The sequence below is a fragment of the Colobus angolensis genome, unplaced genomic scaffold (genome assembly GCF_000951035.1).
Source record: "Colobus angolensis palliatus isolate OR3802 unplaced genomic scaffold, Cang.pa_1.0 Scaffold189, whole genome shotgun sequence".
Classification (NCBI taxonomy): Eukaryota; Metazoa; Chordata; class Mammalia; order Primates; family Cercopithecidae; genus Colobus; species Colobus angolensis.
This window is the reverse complement of record NW_012115032.1, coordinates 917,966-940,721: the sequence shown is the minus strand read 5'-3', so window position 1 is coordinate 940,721 and position 22,756 is coordinate 917,966. Positions and strand designations below refer to the sequence as shown.

General features: G+C 41.2%; 1 protein-coding gene and 1 pseudogene across 1 annotated transcript in view; both read right to left on the bottom strand.

Moving 5' to 3' along the window:
* The window catches only part of UBA6 (ubiquitin-like modifier activating enzyme 6), an 80,914-nt gene extending 74,528 nt beyond the window's left edge, over window positions 1-6,386 (bottom strand). The window contains exons 1-2 of the mRNA XM_011940287.1: window positions 6,256-6,386; window positions 1,864-1,926 (exon numbers count right to left, since the gene is read on the bottom strand). Coding sequence (XP_011795677.1) covers window positions 1,864-1,926; window positions 6,256-6,326 — 134 coding nt within the window. The 5' untranslated portion in view covers window positions 6,327-6,386. The remainder of the gene's footprint in view (window positions 1-1,863; window positions 1,927-6,255) is intronic.
* Window positions 6,387-20,104: 13,718 nt separating this feature from the next.
* On the bottom strand, window positions 20,105-20,851 carry LOC105510493 (annotated as a pseudogene).
* Window positions 20,852-22,756: the final 1,905 nt, after the last annotated feature.

Sequence of the window (22,756 nt, the reverse complement as noted above, 5' to 3'; positions counted from 1 at the left end):
GGGGTTTCACCGTGTTAGCCAGGATGGTCTCGATCTCCTGACCTCGAGATCCGCCCGTCTCGGCCTCCCAAAGTGCTGAGATTACAGGCTTGAGCCACCGCGCCCGGCCCCACTATGACAAATTCTTAAGGAAGATATTAAAACTCAAATATGCACATTGGTAAACAACTAGATGTTTGCAATACGACATGCACACAAAGTACAAACAACTACACCAAAAGATACTCTCCGTCAAACAAAAGAAAATGGTTTACCTTGAATAATAACAGCTAAACTGCTATATTCTATAACTCTCAGTAAAGCAAACTGCAGCCTACTCACATAGCATTGTAAATGGAAAGTTTAGTCACTGAGCTACTGAAAATTACGTTTATTTATCAGCATTACAGGGTTGGAGGGACATAAAAAAAGTTTCACAAGGATTAAACTAAAAAAATGAATAAAATTAGTCAATACTATCTCAAAGAGGTGCCATTTGTTATATCAAAAAAAATGACCAAAAGGACATTAAGAATATAATTATAGGTTAAGAATCCCAATTTAAGAGTCCACTCTCCCTTTGTGCTTACTGTCTTCAAGCCACACTGACCTGCTTGCTGTTTTGCAAGAAGGCAAGCTTGTTTTCATTTCAGAGATTTTATACTATTTCTTCTGCTTAGAATGTTCTTTCTTAAAAATCTTGGAATAGTTGACTTCTTATCACTTAAGCCTCTATTAAAATATTGTAGTACAAATGTCACACACATCATTCCTGATCACCCTATCAATAAAATGGCTACTCTTATCCTTAGGTCACTGCCTAACTCATTAACTTATCATAGTTTCTTCAAATCACTTACCATTACCTGTTTGTCTGCCACTCTTACCAAAAAATGTATGGTCTGTTAAAAACTCACTACTGTAATCCAAATACGTAAAACAGTACCAGGCATTTAATAATAATAGGTAACCCTGTGCTAAACACTGTTTTAAGTGCTTTAGACATACTAATTCAGTTAACCCTTATACAACAACTTGAGGTGACTTCTAAACCATATTTTATAATCAGGAAACCATCTGTAAAATAATTTTCAAATGAGCAAGATTGTTAGTCTTTTATCTCTTTTCCCAAGCATATAGTACAAAACAGGATTTGGACTCAACATGCCAGATGGTATGTATTAGCTCCTAATAAAGTGCCCATTATTGACTCTGCATCTTTTTCTTTAATTACTTCAAAAAGTATTCAAATTTCATGAAAAAGTATAGTTTAAAAAGTCTCATCAAATTCCATTCAAAACACAACTATTCAATCATACAATACTTTCTTTAATTACTAAAAAACCATTCCAATTTACTGAAAAAGCATAGTTTTAAAAGTCCCCTCAAATTCCATTCAAATTACAACTCTTCAATCACATGGTATTTCTCCACTGTCTATAAATTACAGAACAGGAAATATTTTAATGAGATTACAATGAAGTAATCATATTCTCTAGATGCTATTGTATGACTAAAGTGAAATATTATTCTTCATGAATTCCTGCACTATCAAGAACTTAAATATGAATTATTGTCCAAAAATGAAAGGTTTATTTTGCAGAAGGTGGCAGAATCCTTCTTAGTCCTATCACCTAAACCTAAAACTGAGATTTAAATATTATCCGAATGTAGTTAAAAAAAAATCACAGAAACCCTAATTTTAACTTGAGAGGAACTCTTTATACATATATATATTGTGTGTCTATATATATATGTATAACATATATATATTTTATATATATATAATTCCGCATAGGCTGAATGGTATCTTCAAAGAGACTACTTGATTATTTGGGAACAATTAATGAGGAAAGTAAGTTTCAGCTTCCATGAGATTCTCACCTGTATAATGCATCATCGATCTCCACAGATGCTGTTGACATAATGGGCAAATTTTTATTTGTGCTGGAAAAAAAAAACATGGTTATTAAATATTTACATTTTATAATATAATATTTGATTACTCGTGTGATCAGATTCAACAGTTACTAAAGGTTTTCACAAACCAAACATATATTTTATTATCTACCACTTTACTTATATTTTTTAAATGGCCTAAAATTATCAGATTGCTTATTCTCTCCTGTGTAGATTTTAAGATTACAGAGCTCATAATCTTGTATTCTCTGATCTCAGGTGTTGTTTTATCACTGATATAAAAATATATATATATATTATTTTTTTCTCCCTTTTTTGAGATGGAGTCTCACTCTGTCACCCAGACTGGAGTGCAGTGGCATGATCTCAGCTTACTGCAACGTTTACCTCTTGGGTTCAAACAATTCTCGTGCCTCAGCCTCCCAAGTGGCTGGGACTACAAGTGCATACCACCACATCTAATTAATTTTGTAATTTTAGTAGAGATGGGGTTTCACAATGTTGGCCAGGCTGGTCTTGAACTCCTGACCTCAAGAGATCCACCTGCTTTGGCCTCCCAAAGTGCTGGGATTACAGGCATGAGCCACTGTGCCCCGCTGTTTGGTACATATATTCTAATGGATCTGTATTTCAGCAATTCTGTACCATCAACTTTCTCTATATATATACTCTTCCTAGATAAACTCATTCAATCCTATGGATGAATATATATTGATTATATTGAAACTTATTTCTCCATGTGTGATCTTTCCTCTGACCTCCAGATTGTATACAACTGCCAAAACAGTAACTATTCTGATGTCTTAACTGGTATCACAAACATAACAAACTCCAAAGAGAATTCAATTACCCCTGCTTAATGTATTCTTCCTGTCTTTCCCAACTCATTTTCTGCTACCATCATTTACTGGGTAGTCCTGAAATCTAGGGATCTTCTTGCTTAAATCATTCCCCAACTTTCTCCATTTGAGACCTGTTAGTTCTACCTTCATAGAAGATCTCAAATTTGATCACTTCTTACTATTTCAGTCAGTACAATCTCAAGCCAAACCATCATCACATTTCACCTGAGCTATTTCAAAGACCTCCTAGCTAGTCTTATTTCCACCACTGTCCTTCCCCTTTATTCTCCATAAAACAGTCTAAATATCTTAAAATGCAGTCAGAAATTATCCCCCGAATTTGGACTACCCTTCAGTGGATTTCCTTTACTCTTAAAATTCAAACACCTCACCATGCCTGAAAGGGTCAATGTGTTCTGTCTCCCAATTACCTCTCCAGTTTCAACTCCCACCACTCTCCTTTTTTGCTTACTATCTTCAAGCCACACCGACCTGCTTGCTGTTTCACAAGAAGACAAGCTTGCTCTTATTTCAGAGTTTTTACACTATTTCTTTTGCTTAGAATGTTCTTTCTTAAAATCTCGGAATAGCTGACTTATCAGTTAAGCCTCTATTAAAATATTGTGTTACAAATACCACACACATCATTCCTGATCACCTTATCAATAAAATGGCTACTCTTATCCTTAGGTCACTGCCTAACTCATTAACCTGTCAGTTTTTTTTCAAATCACTTACCATTAACTGTTTGTCTGCCACTCCTACCAAAAAATGTACGGTCTGTTAAAAACTCACTACTGTATTTCAAATAACTAAAACAGTACCAGGCATTTAATAATAATGGATAACCCTGTGCTAAACACTGTTTTAAGTGCTTTAGATGTACTAATTCAGTTAACCCTTACAACAACCTTGTCCAAACAGTGGGCAGGCACTATTGCTATCTCCAATGAACAGATGGAAAAAAGAGGCTGAGGCAAGTTAACTTAAAATTTGCCCAAAGTCACAGAGCAGACAAATGGCACTGCCAGGATATGAACCCAGGCAGTCTAGCTCTTGACTACCACACATACTGCCTACTGTCTCTAATAGTAGACATAAAGGAAGCACTTTAAAAATCTGTTAAATGGTCCAGGCACGGTGGCTCATGCCTGTAATCCCAGCACTTTGGGAGGCCAAGGCGGGCAGATCACCTGAAGTCAGGAGTTCGAGACCAGCCTGACCAACATGGTGAAACCCTGTCTTTACCAAAAATACAAAAATTAGCCAGGCGTGGTGGTAGGCGCCTGTAATCCCAGCTACTTGGGAGGCTGAGGTGGGACAATGGCTTGAACCCGGGAGGAGGAGGTTGCAGTGAGCCAAGATCCCACCGCTGTACTCCAGCCTGGGTGACAAGAGCAAGACTCTGACTTAAAAAAAAAAAAAAACCTGTTAAATTAATAAATTTTAAAGGAAGAAAAACGAATCTAAATATACAAATCTGACAAAGTATACTTATTATAGTAGCATATTATTTATAGCAGTGCTTGTCTCAATTTTTTCACAGCATGGCCTTCCAAAAACATATCTGTAGGAAACACTGGGAAGCAGAGATAATTTCCAGGTACAGAGAACCAGTCTGGAGCATTTGGAGCTGAACCACTGTGAGAGCTGAGATCAATATACCAGCAGAAGTGCAGGCCATTCCTAGTTCTGAGAAGCTCTGATCGTCAAAGGATTCTAAAAACAGTGCGATGGTATCAAATTCAGGTTTGGAATCCAACTTTCTAGTCCTAGCATTGATAAATAAGCCAAAGAATTTGTAAACAAAGGTAATTAAAATGTTATCATTTATCTCACCAAACACTGACACATACCAAATGATACCAGCTTCTAGTTAATTAAATGGATAGCTATTAAAAAAACTGATTCCAATTACCAAAGCAAATCAGAAGACAGCTGTGTTCTAAGAGATCACCTATCTAATAAAAAACACACACACATACACAACATACTCTGTTTGGGCATTGTAACAAAATATAAAAATAAACAAAATTTGTTTCTTTTCTTTCTTTTGAGCCAGGGTCTCTCTCTCTCTGTCACCCAGACCAGACTGTCACCCAGACCAGACTGCAGTGGCACGATCTTGGCTCACGGCAGCCTCGACCTCTCCAGACTCAAGCGATCTTCCCATCTTAGCCTCCCGAGTAGCTGGGACTACAGGCGTGCACCACCACACCCAGCTAATTTTTTGTATTTTATAGAGACGCGGTTTCGCCATGTTGCCCAGGGCAATCTAAGAACTCCTGAGCTCAAGCGACCCACCCGCTTCAACCTCCCAAAGTGCTGGGATTGCAAGCGTTTGAGTCACTGCACCCAGCCAACAAAATTTTTTATTATCTATTTTCCTATCACCTTATCCCTAGTACACTTTTACTTGCTGCTCTTCTTGCATGGCGGGGGCAATAGCCCTAGTGGGTAAATCTGAATAAAAACGAGAAGAGCTACATTCTAACTAGTTCTGCCGCTTAATGGCATTACTGGCACTTTTAAGAAAGTTGTACCTCACTGGAATGTTTCAAGAATATGCAAAAATAATATGATCTATAAGACAATCAAAAACGCTTCGAATAAGGCGCGGGTTATATTACATAATATCCCTCAAGTCTGGAGGTGTCTTCAATGGCAGACAACACTATGAAACTGAAGGCATCCCTTCAGTCTGAAACTGGCGAAAAGGCTACAGGTTTACAAAGTGTCACATCAGCTGAAAATAATACATCCATCACTTCTATCTTTGGCACGGTGTATTCTGACAGTGGTGGACAGAATATAACTACCTGCTTTATTAATTATGAGATGATTGAAAGAGGAACTACTAACCAAGAAACTGGTAAAGGCCTAGTACAAATATTTCCCCCCTAATTTTACAGGAGCGGGAAAGACCTAAAGAATTTCAAAACCAAGTGGGAAATAAGAATGGGTAACTTGTGTTTTTTTTTTTTTTTTTTTTTTTTTTCCTGGCTTTTTTTTTTCTTCCATAGTCAACAGAGGCCTCAGGGTGTCCAGATTGCTACTGATTCACTCTTACTAAGTTCCTTCTGGTAACAGTTTTCAAAAGAAGATCTCAGTGGAGGTGCACAGTGGCGCTCCTCGCTTTCTTTTAACGGAAAGGAGGAAAGGTGCTTGGCACCAGTGGGGAAGTTCACGCCAAGTGACCGGGACCAGAACTCGCTCTCGGCCGGAGCCCCCCAAGTCTGGTGACTCGGAGGAAGGAGAATCCCGAATCCCAGCCAGAACTGAGAAAGCGCTCAAAGGTGCGGAAAGGGGACTTTTCCTCAGGAAAGCCGGGAACAGCAGAGGCCCTAGCCCACGTCGCCACACCCACTCCGCGCGCCCCTCTCCTCCCAGGGCCGGCTCTGCTCGGCCCCACGGCCTCTCGGGCGCCCCCAGCCCGCCGAAAAGAAAGAAGCAGAAACCTGGAGCCTGGGTCCCACTCGCGACCCCCTCACCTTCACCTGCCTAGTCCTCTCACCTGCCAGTCCCCCAGGAAGAACAGGACGCCTCTTCCCTCTGAGGGGCGGCCACAGGCTTGGATCCTTCCATTGCCGCCTGAGACACCGCCGCCGGCTACTGGGAGGTAGGAAGGAGGCGGGACCGTGGGGGTCAAGGGGCGGGCGGAGACGTCATCAGAGGGGCGGGCCTGGGGAAGCTAGGAGCCCGGCAGCGCCTTCCCGTCAACCCTAGGGGCGTCCTGGTTTCCGGTTTGGGTGTGGCCGCATAGTGTGCTGTGGTGCAGGTGGCCGAAGGGGGCGTTACTGTTGCGACTGGCATCAGCATCCGGCAGATGTAGATGGAACCAAAGTCCAGAAGTTACGCGTCACCCTTGCTCTACAGCCAAACATGCAGGACTCTAGTAACCCGTGAAATGATGGGATTGCGTTGCAGATCCTTAAAAGAGTCTTATAGTAAGAAGAAACAGCTTTATTTTATAAATAAACCGAAGGCTGCTAATAGCTCCAGATTGTCCGTGAGGGAATTCCACTTAAAGATGTTATACAGTTAATAAATAATTTTGGGAGTCCACTACATGTGAGGCACTGCCTCAGATTTAATAGAATCATGTGATTTTTAGTGCCATAGATGACGTTAGATCATCCAGTTTGGTCCCTCAAATTTGTGGGTAAGGGAAAGGAACTTCCGGTCAGTGCTAGTGACTTGGTCAAGGTCATAGAGCTAATAACTGTTAGATTATCAGAACACATGTGTAAGGAGTTCTCATACAATTCTTTTCATTTACTTCGTGTCACCTTTCTTAGAAAGCAACAATGAGTCGGACACAATAACATGAGGATTTGTCTTTCACTCTAACACTGTATATTTGAATAAACAGCTGCAGGATTTTTAAAATTAGCATATGCTTTGACTTTGAGTATTACGTAATTTTCAGTGATGTATCATATTTTTAATTAGAAATTTTTCCTCTCTCATGTGGAGATGAGGGTCCAGGCAAAACTATATTATCCTTTGTGCCCCTCTACTCTCTTAAAAATTGCACATCTTGAAATACCTGGAAGCTTTATGTTGCTCACCTATAGCATTATCCGTGTTCCTCAATTCTGTTGTGAACCTTTTCCACATTAAAATTTACTTGATCTGTGTTGTATTCTTTCAAGGCTCTGCTCTAGCACTAAGTTTATTCCCTGTCTTTTCTCTTTATTCTAAAGTTAATAAGTAAAATATATTTGGCTAGCCCACCCTACAGATACTGTCAGTTTCTTTGTTTCCCTTCTTCTGCTTTCCCTTCCATACTAATTTTCTTCGTATTTGTTGAATGCCTATTAAACATTAAGAACCTAATGACTAAACAATAAGCAGACAATAGAGATAACATTGCTCACCAGTTTTATCAGATTCATTGTGGGAAGCCAAAAATAGAAAGTAAATGAAAATTTAAGAAAGTGACTTTTGTATGAAATAGAGTGAGTGTTCCAATGAGCTGAACAGAGAACATTGGCTTTATAGGCAGAAAAGGACTGAAGAAAGCAGAAACAGAACAAAAATCAGATTATTTCAACATTTCTTTCTTTGTAAATGTTAAAACAGAGCATAGTTCCTTATTATTCCCACTAGGTTCACTAGAATCTCCTGGGGTTTTTTCTGTTTTTTGTTTTCTTTTGTTTTGTTTGTTTGTTTTTTAAAACTGGCTGTTAATCAAAATCCACTTTAATTACCTGGTGCTTAGCACAAGCAACTCCATTCTGGTTTGATCTGATGGAGCCTGGTGTAGAAGTCTAGTCCAAAACAATGGCCTGCCATTGCCCACACTTCTTCATATTTTAAGATCCGTGAATAGATGACGAATTTTTTAAAAATAAATACAGAAAATAATGGTGCATCTTAAACTTGACGGCGTGTTAGATTTGATAAAATATGGTGTGAATTATTTCAGGCATGTAACAAGCAACCAGATTTAACAGATTTTAATGTTTTGTCACATACGTAAAATGGGAAAGAAAACTAGGCTATCACAACTTTTTGACAGTGAGGCTTTATGTCATGAGAAAGTAGAATGACATATTGAGGAAACTTAGGGGGAAAATGTATAGGCCAAGGATTTTTACATTCAGCAAAACTAACTCATATACGAAAGGTACAAACTGTTTTCAACGATTGATATATCAACATTTGATGAGACTAGTATTATCATGAGCCCCTTCTGAATAATTAATTGGAGAAAGAGTGTCTGACAGTCAAAATTATTACAGAAGCATTGATCTAAGTACTGACTCAGGTTCTTTACAGCAAATCATAATCTGTTGTATTTATTAGCTTTTGTGTTTCTTCTAGTTTATTCTTTATTACTAATTCTCCTGAGTTCTGTCACCTCATTTCTGAGGTTTTTCTAATTCAGAATCAAGTTGTTCTTCTGTATTTTGCATCATTTCTCTAATGTCATTTAGCTAGTTTCAAAATAATAAACTGTTTTGTAGTGCATCTTTCAGGTATGTTTTTGTTATCTGTGATGATGATGTTATATTCCTTATTCTCTCTTTTCACATAATAACTTTGCATGGGATTTGAACTTATGCTTTTTTTGTTGCTCTTTTTTTTTTTTTCTTGTAGATGGAGTCTCGCTCTGTAACCCAGATTGGAGTGCAATGGCGTGATCTCAGCTCACTGCAAGCTCTGCTTCCCGGATTCACGCTGTTCTCCTGCCTCAGCCTCCCAAGTAGCTGGGACTACAGGTGCCTGCCACCACACCTGGCTAATTTTTTGTAGTTTTAGTAGAGATGGGGTTTCACCATGTTAGCCAGGATGGTCTTGGTCTCCTGACCTCGTGATCCACCCACCTCGGCCTCCCAAAGTGCTGGGATTACAGGCATGATTTGTTGCTCATTTTTATGTGAAATTGATGTTCCTGCACTAATATGAGACAGGCTTCTTAGCCCAATAAGCCTAAGTTTATCAGGAACAAAACTGTATTCTAGAAAGTCAGGTGTATTAGTCTGTTTTCACACTGTTATAAAGAAATACCCGAGACTGGGTAATTTATAAAGGAAAGAGATTTAGTTGACTCACAGTTCCGCATGGCTGGGGAGTCCTCAGGAAACTTAATCATGGCAGAATGTAAAGAAGTCTACACTACACCTAAACTATTAGTAATGGCAAAAACCGCAATTACTTTTGCACCAACCTAATACCAGCTGGACCCAGGGTTTTGTTTTTTTGGAAAGTGCAAAGTTCTGCCTCTCAGAAGTAGAAGCTATTTATCTATGTCAATATGACTTTAGATATTCTAGCCAAGAGTGAGATATTTCAACCTTAATAATAGGATTTACACAGTAGTTTTTGACAATCTTTTGATATTGTCATAAATTCTCTATGATTTTAGAGAAAAGGGCATTGTGTGAGTAAAAAATCAGTAGTTCCTCTAAGGGTGTGTGTGTATGTGTATGTGTGACATTTTAAAACATCTTCCAGAGAGAAATAATATTTTCTGTTAATTTCACAGCTGGCTTTATTTATGCCTATTATCCCATACCTGATGAATGGCAAAGCAGATTTTTACTTTCTTATTCTGTGCTTATTTGCTTTCTTTCAGGTTTGGGGAAAACTTTTCTAATTTCAGAGAATTCCCTTTTCTGTTGCTTTTATGTAATGTGTCCGGAGCCATGAGGCCCGGAATTAGCTGACCTCTGTTGCTTGCTCTCCGCAAAGCGGAGACAAGATGGCACCTTTCCGGGTTCTTTATTATAAATTGTTCCTGCGCGCACCTAAAGCTTTTCCCGCGTGCGCCTAAAGTTTTCCCGCGTGCGCCTAGACTTTTCTGGCGCACTTGCAAACATTTTTGTGCCCAGGAAGATATGCGGCTTACCGCGCAGGCGCGATCCTGCGCCCGGAAAAATTACAAACCCACAGCGCACGCGCAATTGTAATTTGCGCGAACCCAGCCCCCCGTCACCGCCCTGGCCCAACCTCTTCCCCTGCCAGCCTATATAAGGCATTGCACTGCCACCATTAAACGAGACTTGATCAGGCTATTTGTCTTGTCTCCATTTCTCGTGTTTTCTTGTCTCCTCCATTCCCACTCCCCCTTTCAGGGTCCGTTCGACTGTCCTGCAGGTCGGGACATAATGTTCAACAATATTATGGTTTTATTTCTTTTTAAAATTAATACATACATAATAAGCATATGTTTATAGGGTATTTTGATATTTGCGTACAATGTATAATGATAAAATCAGGGTAATGGGGATATCCATCACCTCAAACATTGTTCATTTCTTTGTGTCAGGAACATTTCACATCTTTCCTTCTAGCTATTTTGAATTACGCGATACATTATTGTTAAGTATAGTCACCTTCTAGTGCTATCGAACACTAGAAATTGTTACCTCTATCTAATTGTGTTTTTGTGCCCATTACCCAACCATTTTCATCCTCCTTACCCCCAACCTTCCCAGCCTGTAGTAACCATCATTCTACTCTCTACTGCCATGAGATCCACTTTTTTAGTTCTCACTTATGAGTGAGAATATGCGCTATTTATCTTTCTATGCCTGGCATTTCACTTAACAATGACCTCCAGTTCCATCTATGTTGCTTCATACTACATGATTTCATGTTTTTGTATAGATGACACATTTTTAAAATCCATTCATCTGTTGATGGATACTTATATTCATTCCATATCTTGACTATTGTGAATAGTACTGTAATAAACATGGGCATGCAGATACCTTTTAAATTTATTGAATTCCATTTTTGTATAATCAGGAATGGGATTGTTGGATCATGTGGTAGATCTACTTTTAGATTTTTGAGAAACTTCCATATTGGTTTTCATAGTTTCTGTACTAATTTACATTCCCACCAGCAATGCGCTAGTGTTCTCCTTTTGCCACATCCTCACCAGCATCTGTTATTTTCTGTCTTTTTGGTAATAGTAATCTTAACTGAGGTGAGATGATATCTTATTGTGGTTTTGATTTGCATTTTTCTGGTGATTGGTGATGTTGAGCATTTTTTCATATGTCTGTTGGCCATATATATGCCTTCTTTTGATAAATGCCTATTTAGATCATTTGCCCATTTTAAAATTGGATTATTTGGGGATTTTTGCTATTAAGTTGTTTGAGTTACTTATATAAGCTGATTATTAATCTCTTGTATGAGTAGTTTTCAAATATTTTCTTCCATTCAATGCATTGTCTCTTCACTGTATTGATTGTTTACTTTGCTACGCAGAAGAATTTTAGCTTGATGTAATTCCATTTGTCAATTTTTGCTTTGATTGCTTGTAGTTTTGAGGTCTTACTCCAAAATTTTTTGCCCAGACCAATGTCCTAAAGTATGTCCTTAATGTTTTCTTCTAGGCGTGTCATAGTTTCAGGTCTTATATGTAAGACTTTAATGCATTTTCATTTGATTTTTGCCTATGATGAGATATAGCAATCTAATTTCATTTTTCTGCATATGGATATTCAGTTTTTCCCAGCACCATTTATTGAAAAGACTGTCCTTTCCCCACTGAATGTTCTTAACACCTTTGTTGAAAATAACTTGAACTTTACTGAATTTGTTTATCAGCTTTAAAAGTATTTTGATGAAGCTTTTAGGACTTTTTAAAAAGTATAATATCATGCTGTCTGCAAATAGGTACAATTTCACTTTCTCCTTTATAATTTGAATGCCTTTTGTTTCTCTATTCTCTACATGTTCTCCTTCTGTTTCATTGCTCTATGTGTATGTTTTTATACCAGGACCATGATCCTCTGTAGTATATTTTGAAGTATACTGTGATGCCTCCAGCTTTGTTCTTTTTGCTCAGAATTGCTATGGCTATTCAGGGTCTTTTGTGGTTCCATATGAACGCTAGGAGTTTTTTTTCTATTTGTGTGAATAATGTCATTGGAAGTTTGATAGTAATTGCATTGAATCTGTGGATGACTTTTGGCTTGTGGTCATTTAAAAAATATTAATTCTTCCAGTCTGTAAGCATGTGATATCTTTTCACTTTTTGTATGTGACCTCTTCTTAATCAGTGTTTCATAATTTTCCTTATAACAATTTTTCACCTCCTTGGTTAAATTGATTTCTAGGGTGTATTACTCCATTTTCATGCTGCTGATAAAGACATACCTGAGACTGGGCAATTTACAAAAGAAAGGTTTATTGGACTTGCAGTTCCACATGGCTGGGGAGGCCTCACAATCATGGTGGAAGGTGAAAGGCACATCTTACATGGTAACAAACAAGAGAAGAGAACTTGTGCAGGGAAACTCCCCATTTTAAAACCATCAGATCTCATGAGACTCATTCACTATCATGGGAACAGTATAGGAAAGACCTGCTCCCATAATTCAATCACCTACCACCGGCTTCCTCCCATGACAAGTGGGAATTGTGGAAGTTACAATTCATGATGAGATTTGAGTGAGGATACAGCCAAACCATATCATAGGGTTTCTTTTTTTGTAAGTATTGTAAATCAGATTGCTTTCTTGATTTCTGTTTTCACTAGTTTCTTGTTGATATATAAAAACACTACTCATTTTTGTATGTTAATTTTGTATCCTGCAACTTTACTGAGTTTTTTTTTTAAATCAGTTCTAAGAGTATTTTGATAAATCTTTAAAAGCTTTCTTTATATAAGATTATGTTGTCTGCAAACAGGGACAATTTGACTTTCCTCTTTACAATCTGAATGCCTTTTATTCTTTCTCTTGCCTAATTGCTCTGGTTAGGACTTGCAGTACTACACTGAATAAGAGTGCTGAAAATGAATATCCATGTCTTATTTTAGTTCTTAGAGGAAAAGCTTTCAGCTTTTCCCCATTTAGCATAATCTTAGCCTTAGGTTTATCATATATGGCCTTTATAGTATTGAGTTATGTTCTTTTAAACCTAGTCTATATCTGGAAGACTTTTATTATGAAGGGTGTTGCATTTTATTAATACTCTTCCAACAACTATTGAAATGATTAAGTGGTGTGTTTTTTTTTATTTTTTGGGGGGAGGGGATAGGTTGGGATGGAGTCTCGCTCTGTTGCCCAGGCTGGAGTGCAATGGTGCGATCTCAGCTCACTGCAACCTCCTCCTCCCGGGTTCCAGCAATTTTCCTGCCTCAGCCTCCCAAGTAGCTGGGACTACAGGCATGCGTCACTACGCCCGGCTAATTTTTGTACTTTTAGTAGAGATGGGGTTTCACCATGTTGGCCAGGCTGGTCTTGAACTCCTGACCTCACGTGATCTGCCTGCCTTGGCCTCCCAAAGTGCTGGGATTCCAGGCATGAGCCAATGCACCCAGTTGATTAAGTGGTTTTTGTCCTTCATTTTGTTGGTGTGATGTATCCGGTTTATTGATTTTCATATGTTAATCCATCCTTGCATCCCTAGGGTAAATTCCACTTGATCATGGTGAATGATCTTTTTAATGTGCTGCTGGATTCAGTTTGCTGGTATTTTGTTGATGACTTTTGCATCTATGTTCATCTTAGATATTGTCCTATAGTTTTCTTTTTTTGTTGTGTCCTTATCTGGTTTTGGTATCAGGGTACACTGGTCTCAGAATAAGTTGAAAGAATTCTCTTCTCTTTAATTTGAAGAGTTTGAGAAGAATTGATATTAGTTCCTTAAATGTTTGATAGTATTCAACAGTGAAGCCACCAGGTCCTGGGCTTCTCTTTGATGGGACACTTTTTATTACTAATTCAATTTAATTACTTGTAGTTGGTCTGTTTGGGTTTCCTATTTGTTCTTGGTTCAATCTTGGTAGGTGTAAATGTCCAGGAACTTATTCATTTTCATTAGGCTTGCCAATTTGTTGGTGTATAGTTATTCTTAATAGTCTCTAATGATCCTTTGTAGTTCTGTGGTATCAGTGGTAATATCTCCTTTTTCATTTCTGATTTTTAAAATTTGGGTCTTTTTTTTTTCTTTCTTGGTTAGTCTACCTAATGGTTTTTTAATCTCAATTTTGTTTATTTCTGCTCTGGTTTTATTATATATTTTCTACTAGTTTTGAGGTTGTTTTGTTCTTGCTTTTCTAGTTCCTTGAAATGCACTATTAGATTTAATTGAAGTCTTTCAATTTTTTTGATGCAGGTGTTTATTGCTATAAAACATAATTGTAGATGCAGAGTCAGGACTAGAACCTAGTTTTCTTCCTAATCTAGTATTTTTCTAGTATATTATGCCCAGACATCAAAAATTGGAACATCTGTTTTGTGACTATCAAAAAGACTAGGAAATACTGAGTCCTGAGGTCAGGCCTTCATGAACACAGTTGGAGAGCAGCTGACCTTTCGCGTTTGAAGAATAGCTTCTTTGCCCAAAGGTGTTGTAGTAACATTTGAACTAGTTGGAGGCTAATTAGAACCCAGAGGGAATTCCATGGTAAAGAAAATAACCCTTTCAATAAATGTGAATAATTATCTACTTAAATTATCTATAAATTAGAATATGTGTGCTATACACAATGTTATATTCCCACCAAATTCATATATTCAAACCTAATTCCCAGTGTCATATGAAGTCTTTGTGACATGAGAGCTTAGAGAACTCCCTTGCCTTTTTAGCCATGGGCAGGTGAGAAGACAGCTGTCTATAAATTAGGATGTGCACCCTCATTAGACACCGAATCTGCCAGTATCTTAACCTTCAACTTCCGAAACTCCAAAACTGTGAGAAATAAGTTTCTGTCATTTAGAAGCCACCCAATCTATGGTAGTATTTTTTTTTTTTAAGTAAAATAGCTCTTTTATTATTCACTTTGATTTGGATCATTGGAAATATTCAACAATAAATAAATCAGAGCAGGGGATGAGGAAAACAGGATCTTGCTAACATCATTCAAATGCATCCCAACCAGTGCTCAGCTGCATAACAACACAGAGAGAGCTGAGGGAGAATAGAGAGCAAATTTTAAAATACTAACAGCCAAACAAACACACAAGATTGCACAGAGGAAAAAGTGCTCAAGAAACTTTGCCTTTGAAGGGAATTCAGTGAAGGGAAATGACTGTGTAAGAGGAAGGGAATAAACCCATGATCACGCTAAGGGGCAAGGGCTTGGAGGGGGAGGCCCTGACACAGGCTATGGTTAAATCTGACATCCCACAGCTCAGAATGTGCAACTGATGGCAGTTTTGTACTAGGAAGAAGCTGAATGATGAGGCTAGGTGATGGTATCACCTGATAGGCTGGGAGGGAGAACAGAAGGTGCAAAGGCGACTCACTGCCAGTAGGAAATTCAGTGCTCTTTTGATAAGAAAAAAAAGTCGGTAATGTCCTGATCCTGACAAGCTGAGATGCTGCTTTGCCTGTCTCTGCCTTTTCTTCTTAGTCTTCCTCCTTTTCTTTGCATAGGTGTCAGGTAGCACCCCAGGGGTGCAGGAGCTGGTGTCTTCATGACAAACAAGAAGAGGGAGGTTGACTCTATATCAAAACTGGCTAGCCCAGTCCACGGGGCAGGATGATCTTGGTGGCATGTAGTCCCATTTGCTGCAAACGAGATGCTCATGATGGATATAATGATACCCCCAGGGCTTTTCATAGGGGTGAGGATAGGTGCTGGTTCCTGATGACACATGCCTGGCATCTAGTGATCTTTAGCTGGACAGTGGCCCCTCAGGGCGTGGGCTTCCCTGCATAAAGTAGTTTTGATCCTAACCAGGTGAGGGAGAGTGAGTTCTTCTGGTTTCTCTGTTACTTGTTTTCAGATTACCTCAAAGCAAACATCCCAGTTCTAAATGTTCTCTGTGGTTTTATTCCACCTTTGCCAAGAAGCCAGAGTCACATCCAGGTAGGACTGGCCTCTAGCATGGCCTTCTGGCCACGTCAGAGCATGGGATTCCATCAAAACCTCTCAACCAGCCCTTTCCCTAAAGAATCACCCAGATCTTAATTGCCCTCTTGACCTTCTTGACTTTTTTTTTTTCTATTTTACATTCTATTTTCTCATATCTGGCTTTTCTCTCTAAGCCTAGCCAAATGCTTTGCTGAATGATGCTTGGACAAGCCAGAATTTTAAAAGGCATTCATCCATTTATGAACTTTCTTCCAGCCCAGGATCCCTGCAGAGCACCAGAGGTTACAAATTTGCCCTCCTTTCTCCCCTAAAAAGTGACTGAGGGGAGGGAAGGGGCATGTAGCTCCAGCTATAGCAAATCAGTACCTGACTCACTGGGGAGACCCAGGGAGCTGGGATGTTGCTGACACCTCATGGGCCACCTTGTCAGCCTATCTTTGTGGCTTCAGGTTCAGCTCTGGGTGCTGCAGGCAGGGATCCATCTACTCCCTGCCTGAGCCCAGGGCTGGTCTCCAAGGAACTCTGCCTGCAGAGTAGAAAGAGCCCTAGGCTGGGAGTCAGAGGCCTGAGGGAGCCCCTGCCTCTGCCTGTCCAGCAAGAGTGCTCCTCATTCTCCTGCTGACAGCACACATGTTGCCCTTTGGCTAACACTCTTGTCTAATTCCCAGCCACCTTCACCCCAGGGTTCCAGTTGGTTTAAGCCAAACTGATACATTTAATTCTGGCCACAACAATTGGCTTTTATTCCATTAAGTGCTCATTGCTAAGCCAATGAGACATAGGAGATGTCTGCTGGGCTTCTTTTATGTCTCATAAGAGAAATGCCATTTCCTGCACTGGAGGGTGGGAGAAGGCAGAGACAAGAGCTTGCCCAGGGCCATCCAGGCACCCTGCGGACACAGCTCAGTGCTGAGAGGGCAGAGGAGAGTAAGACACTTCCATTCCGGTTACACTTTTCCGAGATGCTGAATGGAGACTCGCTGGGAAAGCCTACCTCCACACAATTTAAACATGGCGCCAGGAACACCCTCTTGTTGCTGAAACTCTGACTTGTGCTGTCTGTCCCAGCCAGTTCATGATTGCCAGTCACTTCCCTCCTTCGTACTCCACCAGGAAAAGGCCACGCCTCCCCATGCAGCAGTGGCCTTTTAGGAAATGTGCTCAACAGTAAAGGTGTTTTTGCTGATTAAACTAGTTACACCTTTAAATCCTCCAAAACTTTAAGACTTTTAACTAGTCTTGTTTTCAGATTACCTCAAAGCAAACATCCCAGTTCTAAATGTTCTCATTCCACCTTTGCCAAGAAGCCAGAGTCACGTCCAGGTGGGACTGGCCTCTAGCATGGCTTTCTTTTGGTAGAAGTCTTGTTGACTCAGTAACTAGAGTCAACAATCAGTGTCTTCCCATGCCTGTCACTCTCCACTCCCCACCGACTGCAATGTGGCCTTGCTTTTCTTATCAGTAAAATGGGAGGGCTGAATTTGGGGGCTGGAAGATATCTCACAGCTTGAACATCCTGGTGGGACGGAGGGAGACCAGACAGAGAGCAGATAACTGACCCAAGCAGCATCCGGCTCAGACACAGACATATCTTCATTTCGAGGGACCTATTCTTACTCAGCAAACCCCAGAGAAGTCGATTGCTCAGCCTGAACCAGTCATCCCTAAATAGATTCACATTTAGGAGAAGGGGAAGAGTTCAGGAGACATCATCGCTCTTTCTATCAGTGTTTGACTAGCCATCAACAAATGTTTGCTTAATTCTTCATGTCATACCCGTCTGTGAATTCTGCCCTTCAAGGATGTATGTGAATGATGATGACTCAGTGGTTTACCAACCTTTATCAGAAAAAAAATCTTAAAGTTTTGGAGGATTTTAAAGCTGAAACAGGTTTTTTGTTTGTTTAACACTTTCTACATTCTGAACCCTTGAAAATCTAATGAAAGCTATGGAACCTCTCTCCAGAAAAATGCTTATATGCAGAGATTCAAGGAAAAAACCAAACTTGGCATGCAATTTCCAGGGACTCTTGTGAATGGCCTGAAACCATCTGTTACCCATGACTGGTGTTCCCAAGCTCCTCCCTCCCAGTGTGTAGAGGCAGATTCCCTGAGTCTGGGAGCACAGGCCCCATGCCTCCTTCCCACTCCACCAGGATAAGGTCACACCTCCTCAGAGCAGCAGTGGCCTTTTAAGAGATGTGTTTTTTTAACAAGAAAAGTGTTTTTTCTGCTTAAACATTAGTAACTGGAGCCAACAATCACTGCCCCCACCATGCCTGTCACTCTTCACTCCCTACCCAGCAGCAATAAGATTTCACAGAGTTTTGGAGACTCCTAGCCTGAGAATGAATCCAAGTCCACAGTGAGGAAGAAGGAAGGTTGGATTGGAACGGGAGGATACTGTGGACATTCCACAAACCGTCCAATCTCTAGATACTGCCCATATCCCAAGTCCAAGGACTTCTTAAGCCTTCCTTAAGCCCTCCTATTTCCCAGCTGCTGGGTGAGGCAAGTTTCATTAAAACAGGACCACCAACAGAGCCACAGTGCAAACAATGTCAATTGAATTAAAAATAAAAAATCAATAATCAGGAAGGCTAACGAGGAAAAGAGAGTAGCTAGGGAGCGAGAAGATAAAGTATGTGCCAGTCACCATTCCTGGGATGTTCCTGACCCAGCCTCCCAGTGACAGCCCCAAGGTGGCGAAAAGGGACTGGACCCTGAGCTCAGACCCTTGGGGAAAATGCTGCTGGAAGCCTCCTGTGTGGTCTTGGAGGTTAAGGGCACCATACTGAATAGTCTGAGAATGAGAATGAGAATATACGGTCCCATTCTGACATGCTGCTGGGGGTCATTGAGTATCCTCAGAGCTTTGTTCCAATTCAGGTCCTAGCTCAGGAAACCAGAAAAGATGTAAAAGATGTTTCCAGCTACAGAGCAAGTGGGGCCACCGGTGGGGGTCCCTTTTCCCAAGTAGGGGCTTTTGCTTTATTTCAGCCAATATTTGTATTTTCTTCGCCAAATACAAAGGCACATGGAAATGGTCTGATCTGTTCTTGCCATGATTAGAGCCACAAGACTGAGACTGATTTCTCAAAGGAATATCTGGTTGGGAAGAGGCATCTTCAGGAGTCAGAAACACGGTGCCAAGTTTTGTTTTGTTTTGTTTTTTCCCTTTCTTTTCTTCTCTTTTCTTTCTTTCTTTCTTTTGACAGGGTCTCACTCTGGGCTGGAGTGCATTGGTGTGATCACAGCTCATTGCAGCCTGGAACTCCTGGGTATAAGAGATTCTCCCACCTCAGCCTCCCTGGTAGTTGGGGCTACAAGTGTGTGCCACCATGCCTGGCTAATTTTTAAAAAATTTTTTATTTTTGCAGAGACAGGAGTCTCACTATGTTGTCCAGGCTGGTCTTGAACTCCTGGGCTTAAGTGATCCTCCTGCCTTGGCCTCCCAAATTGTTGGGATTACAGGTGTGAGCCATGGCACCTGGCCTCAAGTTTCTTGAAAATGTTTGGGGTAGAAGCCTCTGGTGGTGCTTAAATGAGCTTTGGGAAGAAGGGGATGGCAGGGTTATCACGCCAAGGGAGAGGCCAGACTTCATGCAAAGAAGGGCAGCATCTTGCCCCCAGCGCCGACACCACCTGGCATGTCTCTGCGCTGGAGGTAATCACCCCTCAAGTCTCTCTGTCTATCTTCCTTGGGAAACCATGCTGTCTCTCAGAATATGGACATCTTCCACATTTGTTCCCCCAAGCCAACCCCAGAAGTCAAAATGATTTTAATGTGTGGAGGTTGAACCTTTTCCAGCATCTCCCCAGCCTTGGGGCAGCAGTGAGGGGGACGTTGTCCCCATGCAAGACAGGTTTTGAGACGTGCTCTGCCATGCTGGGTAGTGACTTTCCTGAGTAGATGCTGCCAATGGCTGGGTGCAAGAGGCTGCAAGTGGCACCCAGGCACACACCTGAGGCTGACCCTCCAAGTTCCTGGATGAACTGGCTCCGGCAAGATGCTGGAGCTGAAAACACAGAGGCATGATGGTGCATCCGTCCTCAACCCTTCACTGCGTCATCTCCCCTTGAAGATCCAGATTTTATTGATGAAGCCAAGGTGGCTGTCACGTTAGACTCAAAGTCTGCATCGTGCACCCCAATCTTGCAAAAAGGCCTCACAGATGGGTTGTTCTCCCAGTAGTGGTGTAAGTTCCCTTTGCTGTCTGCTCAGAAGCTATACAAGTCCACCTAATCGCAGACGTGCATTGAGAAGATGACTGAGAGGATGCCAGTAGATGGGTACCACCTGTGGCTCTGCAGTCAGTTATTGAAGACATACTTCATGAAGGCTGGGTGGTAGATCAGGATCTTATCTTGTTTCACCCTGATCTTCGCAGGGAATGGGGTGTAGGTGTGGGAAATGGCACCCGTGGTGGTGGCTCTTACCCCCCACGACAAGTTGATGGTCTTGAAGGGCACCAGGACCATGCTTACATTGTCCCCCAACTCCTGGAAGCTCTCAGGGTACCCCAGAGGTGGGCTATTTTGCTCCCGGCATCAGCTTCAAACCCTGCCGTGGGTGCCTTGTTCATCTTGAGCACAAAATTGTGACTGTCTATCTCAGGCCCATACGACAATTGCCTCAGGTTGCCTGAGTTGCCCACAACAGCACAGAGCCAACAGCCCACTGACCTCTTCTCCAGCATTGGGTCCACATTCCCTGGTACCGCTCTGAACTCCTTGATCAACACGTGTTGTTCAAGATATTAGGCTTCTTCTCTTGCTGGAGCCTCAGCCACCATTGGTAGATATCTTTTAGCATGCTAATGCATGAGCAGTGAGGATGACCCGAGGTCATTTTTGTTGCCATTTTGGTTTTGGTGGGTTTTGGCTGGCTTCTTTACCACTCTTTTTATCAGCAAGGTCTTTGTGACCTGTACTTAGTGCCGACCTCCTATCTCATCCTGTGAGTAAGAATGCCTAATCTCTCAGGAATGCAGCGCAGTAAGTGTCAGCCTTATTTTACCCAGCCCCTATTCAAGATGGAGTGACTCTGGTTCAAATGCCTCTGACACATGTGCCTTATGTTTGGGCATGAGACCTCACTGTGTAGGTACAGAGAATACCCTTCCTAAACATTGCCTACACAATGCTCCTTTTTCCTGCCTCAACTTCCTTAAAATGACAAGAGCAGAGCCCTTTTGGGAGATAACATCAGGACTCCTTTTCTATTCTCTGCTCCCTCATGCTGCTAGAGCCACAAGCCTATTAAAACTTGCCTGAAATAAATTCCTGTTTGCACTGGTGTTAATTTTTACTTATGAGTGAGCCAAAGAACTCAGGCCAGTGTTGCAGTAACACCACCAAAAGAGATCTCTGCTTGTCAGACTTGAGGGATATCATCAATGAGCCTCTGAGCTAATGGTGTAAGCCAAAAATAAAATTCTAAGTCCCCCACCAGCCAGACTATCTGAATGGACTTCCTTCTCAGCCAGGGCACTCTTAAAATGTAACCTGAGAGACTGGTTCAGGTCATGATGGGAAGTGGGGGTTGGACATGCTTCATTATAACTCTCCAGCATTAACATCAACATAAACCTTAAGTCTAAGAAACTTTTACAACCCATTCTTTCTGAAGCCCACTACCTTGGAGGCTTCATCTGTATGATAAAACTTTGCTCTCCATAACCTCTTATAGCAACCCAGATATTTCCTTTCCATTGATCCCAGGTCTTTAGATAAACTTAACCAATAGTCAACTAAAAATTTTTAAAATCTGCCTATAAGCTGGAAGCTCCATGCTCCCCTTCCATCCCCATCCTTTGAGTTCTCCTGCCTTTCTGGATGGAACCAATGTATTTCTTAAATGTACTTGAAGTCTCATGTTTCCCTAAAATATATAAAACCAAGCTGCTCCTTAACCACCTTGGGTACATGTTCTCAGGGTCTCCTGAGGGCTATGTCACAGGTCATGGTCACTCAAATTTGGCTTAGAATAAATCTCTCCAAATGTTTTACAAAGTTTGAGTCTTTTCTTCAACAATGGAAACACATGGTGCCCAGGTAGGGAACGAACGAAGTGTCTCCTAAGCCCACTGCCAGGTAGGACAGCTGCAGAATGCCCTGCACAGCATCTTGCAGACCTCCCATGGCTGCCTGCTCTGTAGGGCCTCACTGGGGCCACATGGCACGCTGCAGGCCTAGGCCCCGCAGGTGTGCAGCTAGAGTGCTGCACTTCCTGCTGGTGATAAAGAAGAAATTACTTAGGCCAATAGTAAGGGTATGGGTGTCCTCGGTAATGCTTTTCTTTTTCTTTTTAATGAAAAGCAGCCCCAAATCATTTTCTAACAAAGGGCAGCCTGTAAAGTTGAACTGCAGACATAGACAAGCAAGTTGGGAGCTTGCAGGGAGGAATGCCAGCAGGAACTAGGGACTAGATATGTTTAAGATGGCAGCTCCATCCTCCCTTCTCTGCTAGCCAGTGTACAGTTAGGAGCAGACAAGATGGCGCCGGGATCAACTGGAAAGTCTATTTGCGTAATAAGATTAGGGTGGGGTGACCAGTCTTTCTCACTCGCTATGTAAAAGTCATACCTGACCGAACGAATCTGTGAGCCCTATGTAAATCAGACACTGCCTCCTCAAACCTGACTAAAAAATCAGGTGCATTGGCCGAGCAGCCGGTCCTTTCAGCTCAGAGACCCCTCTCTCTATAAAGAGAGCTGTT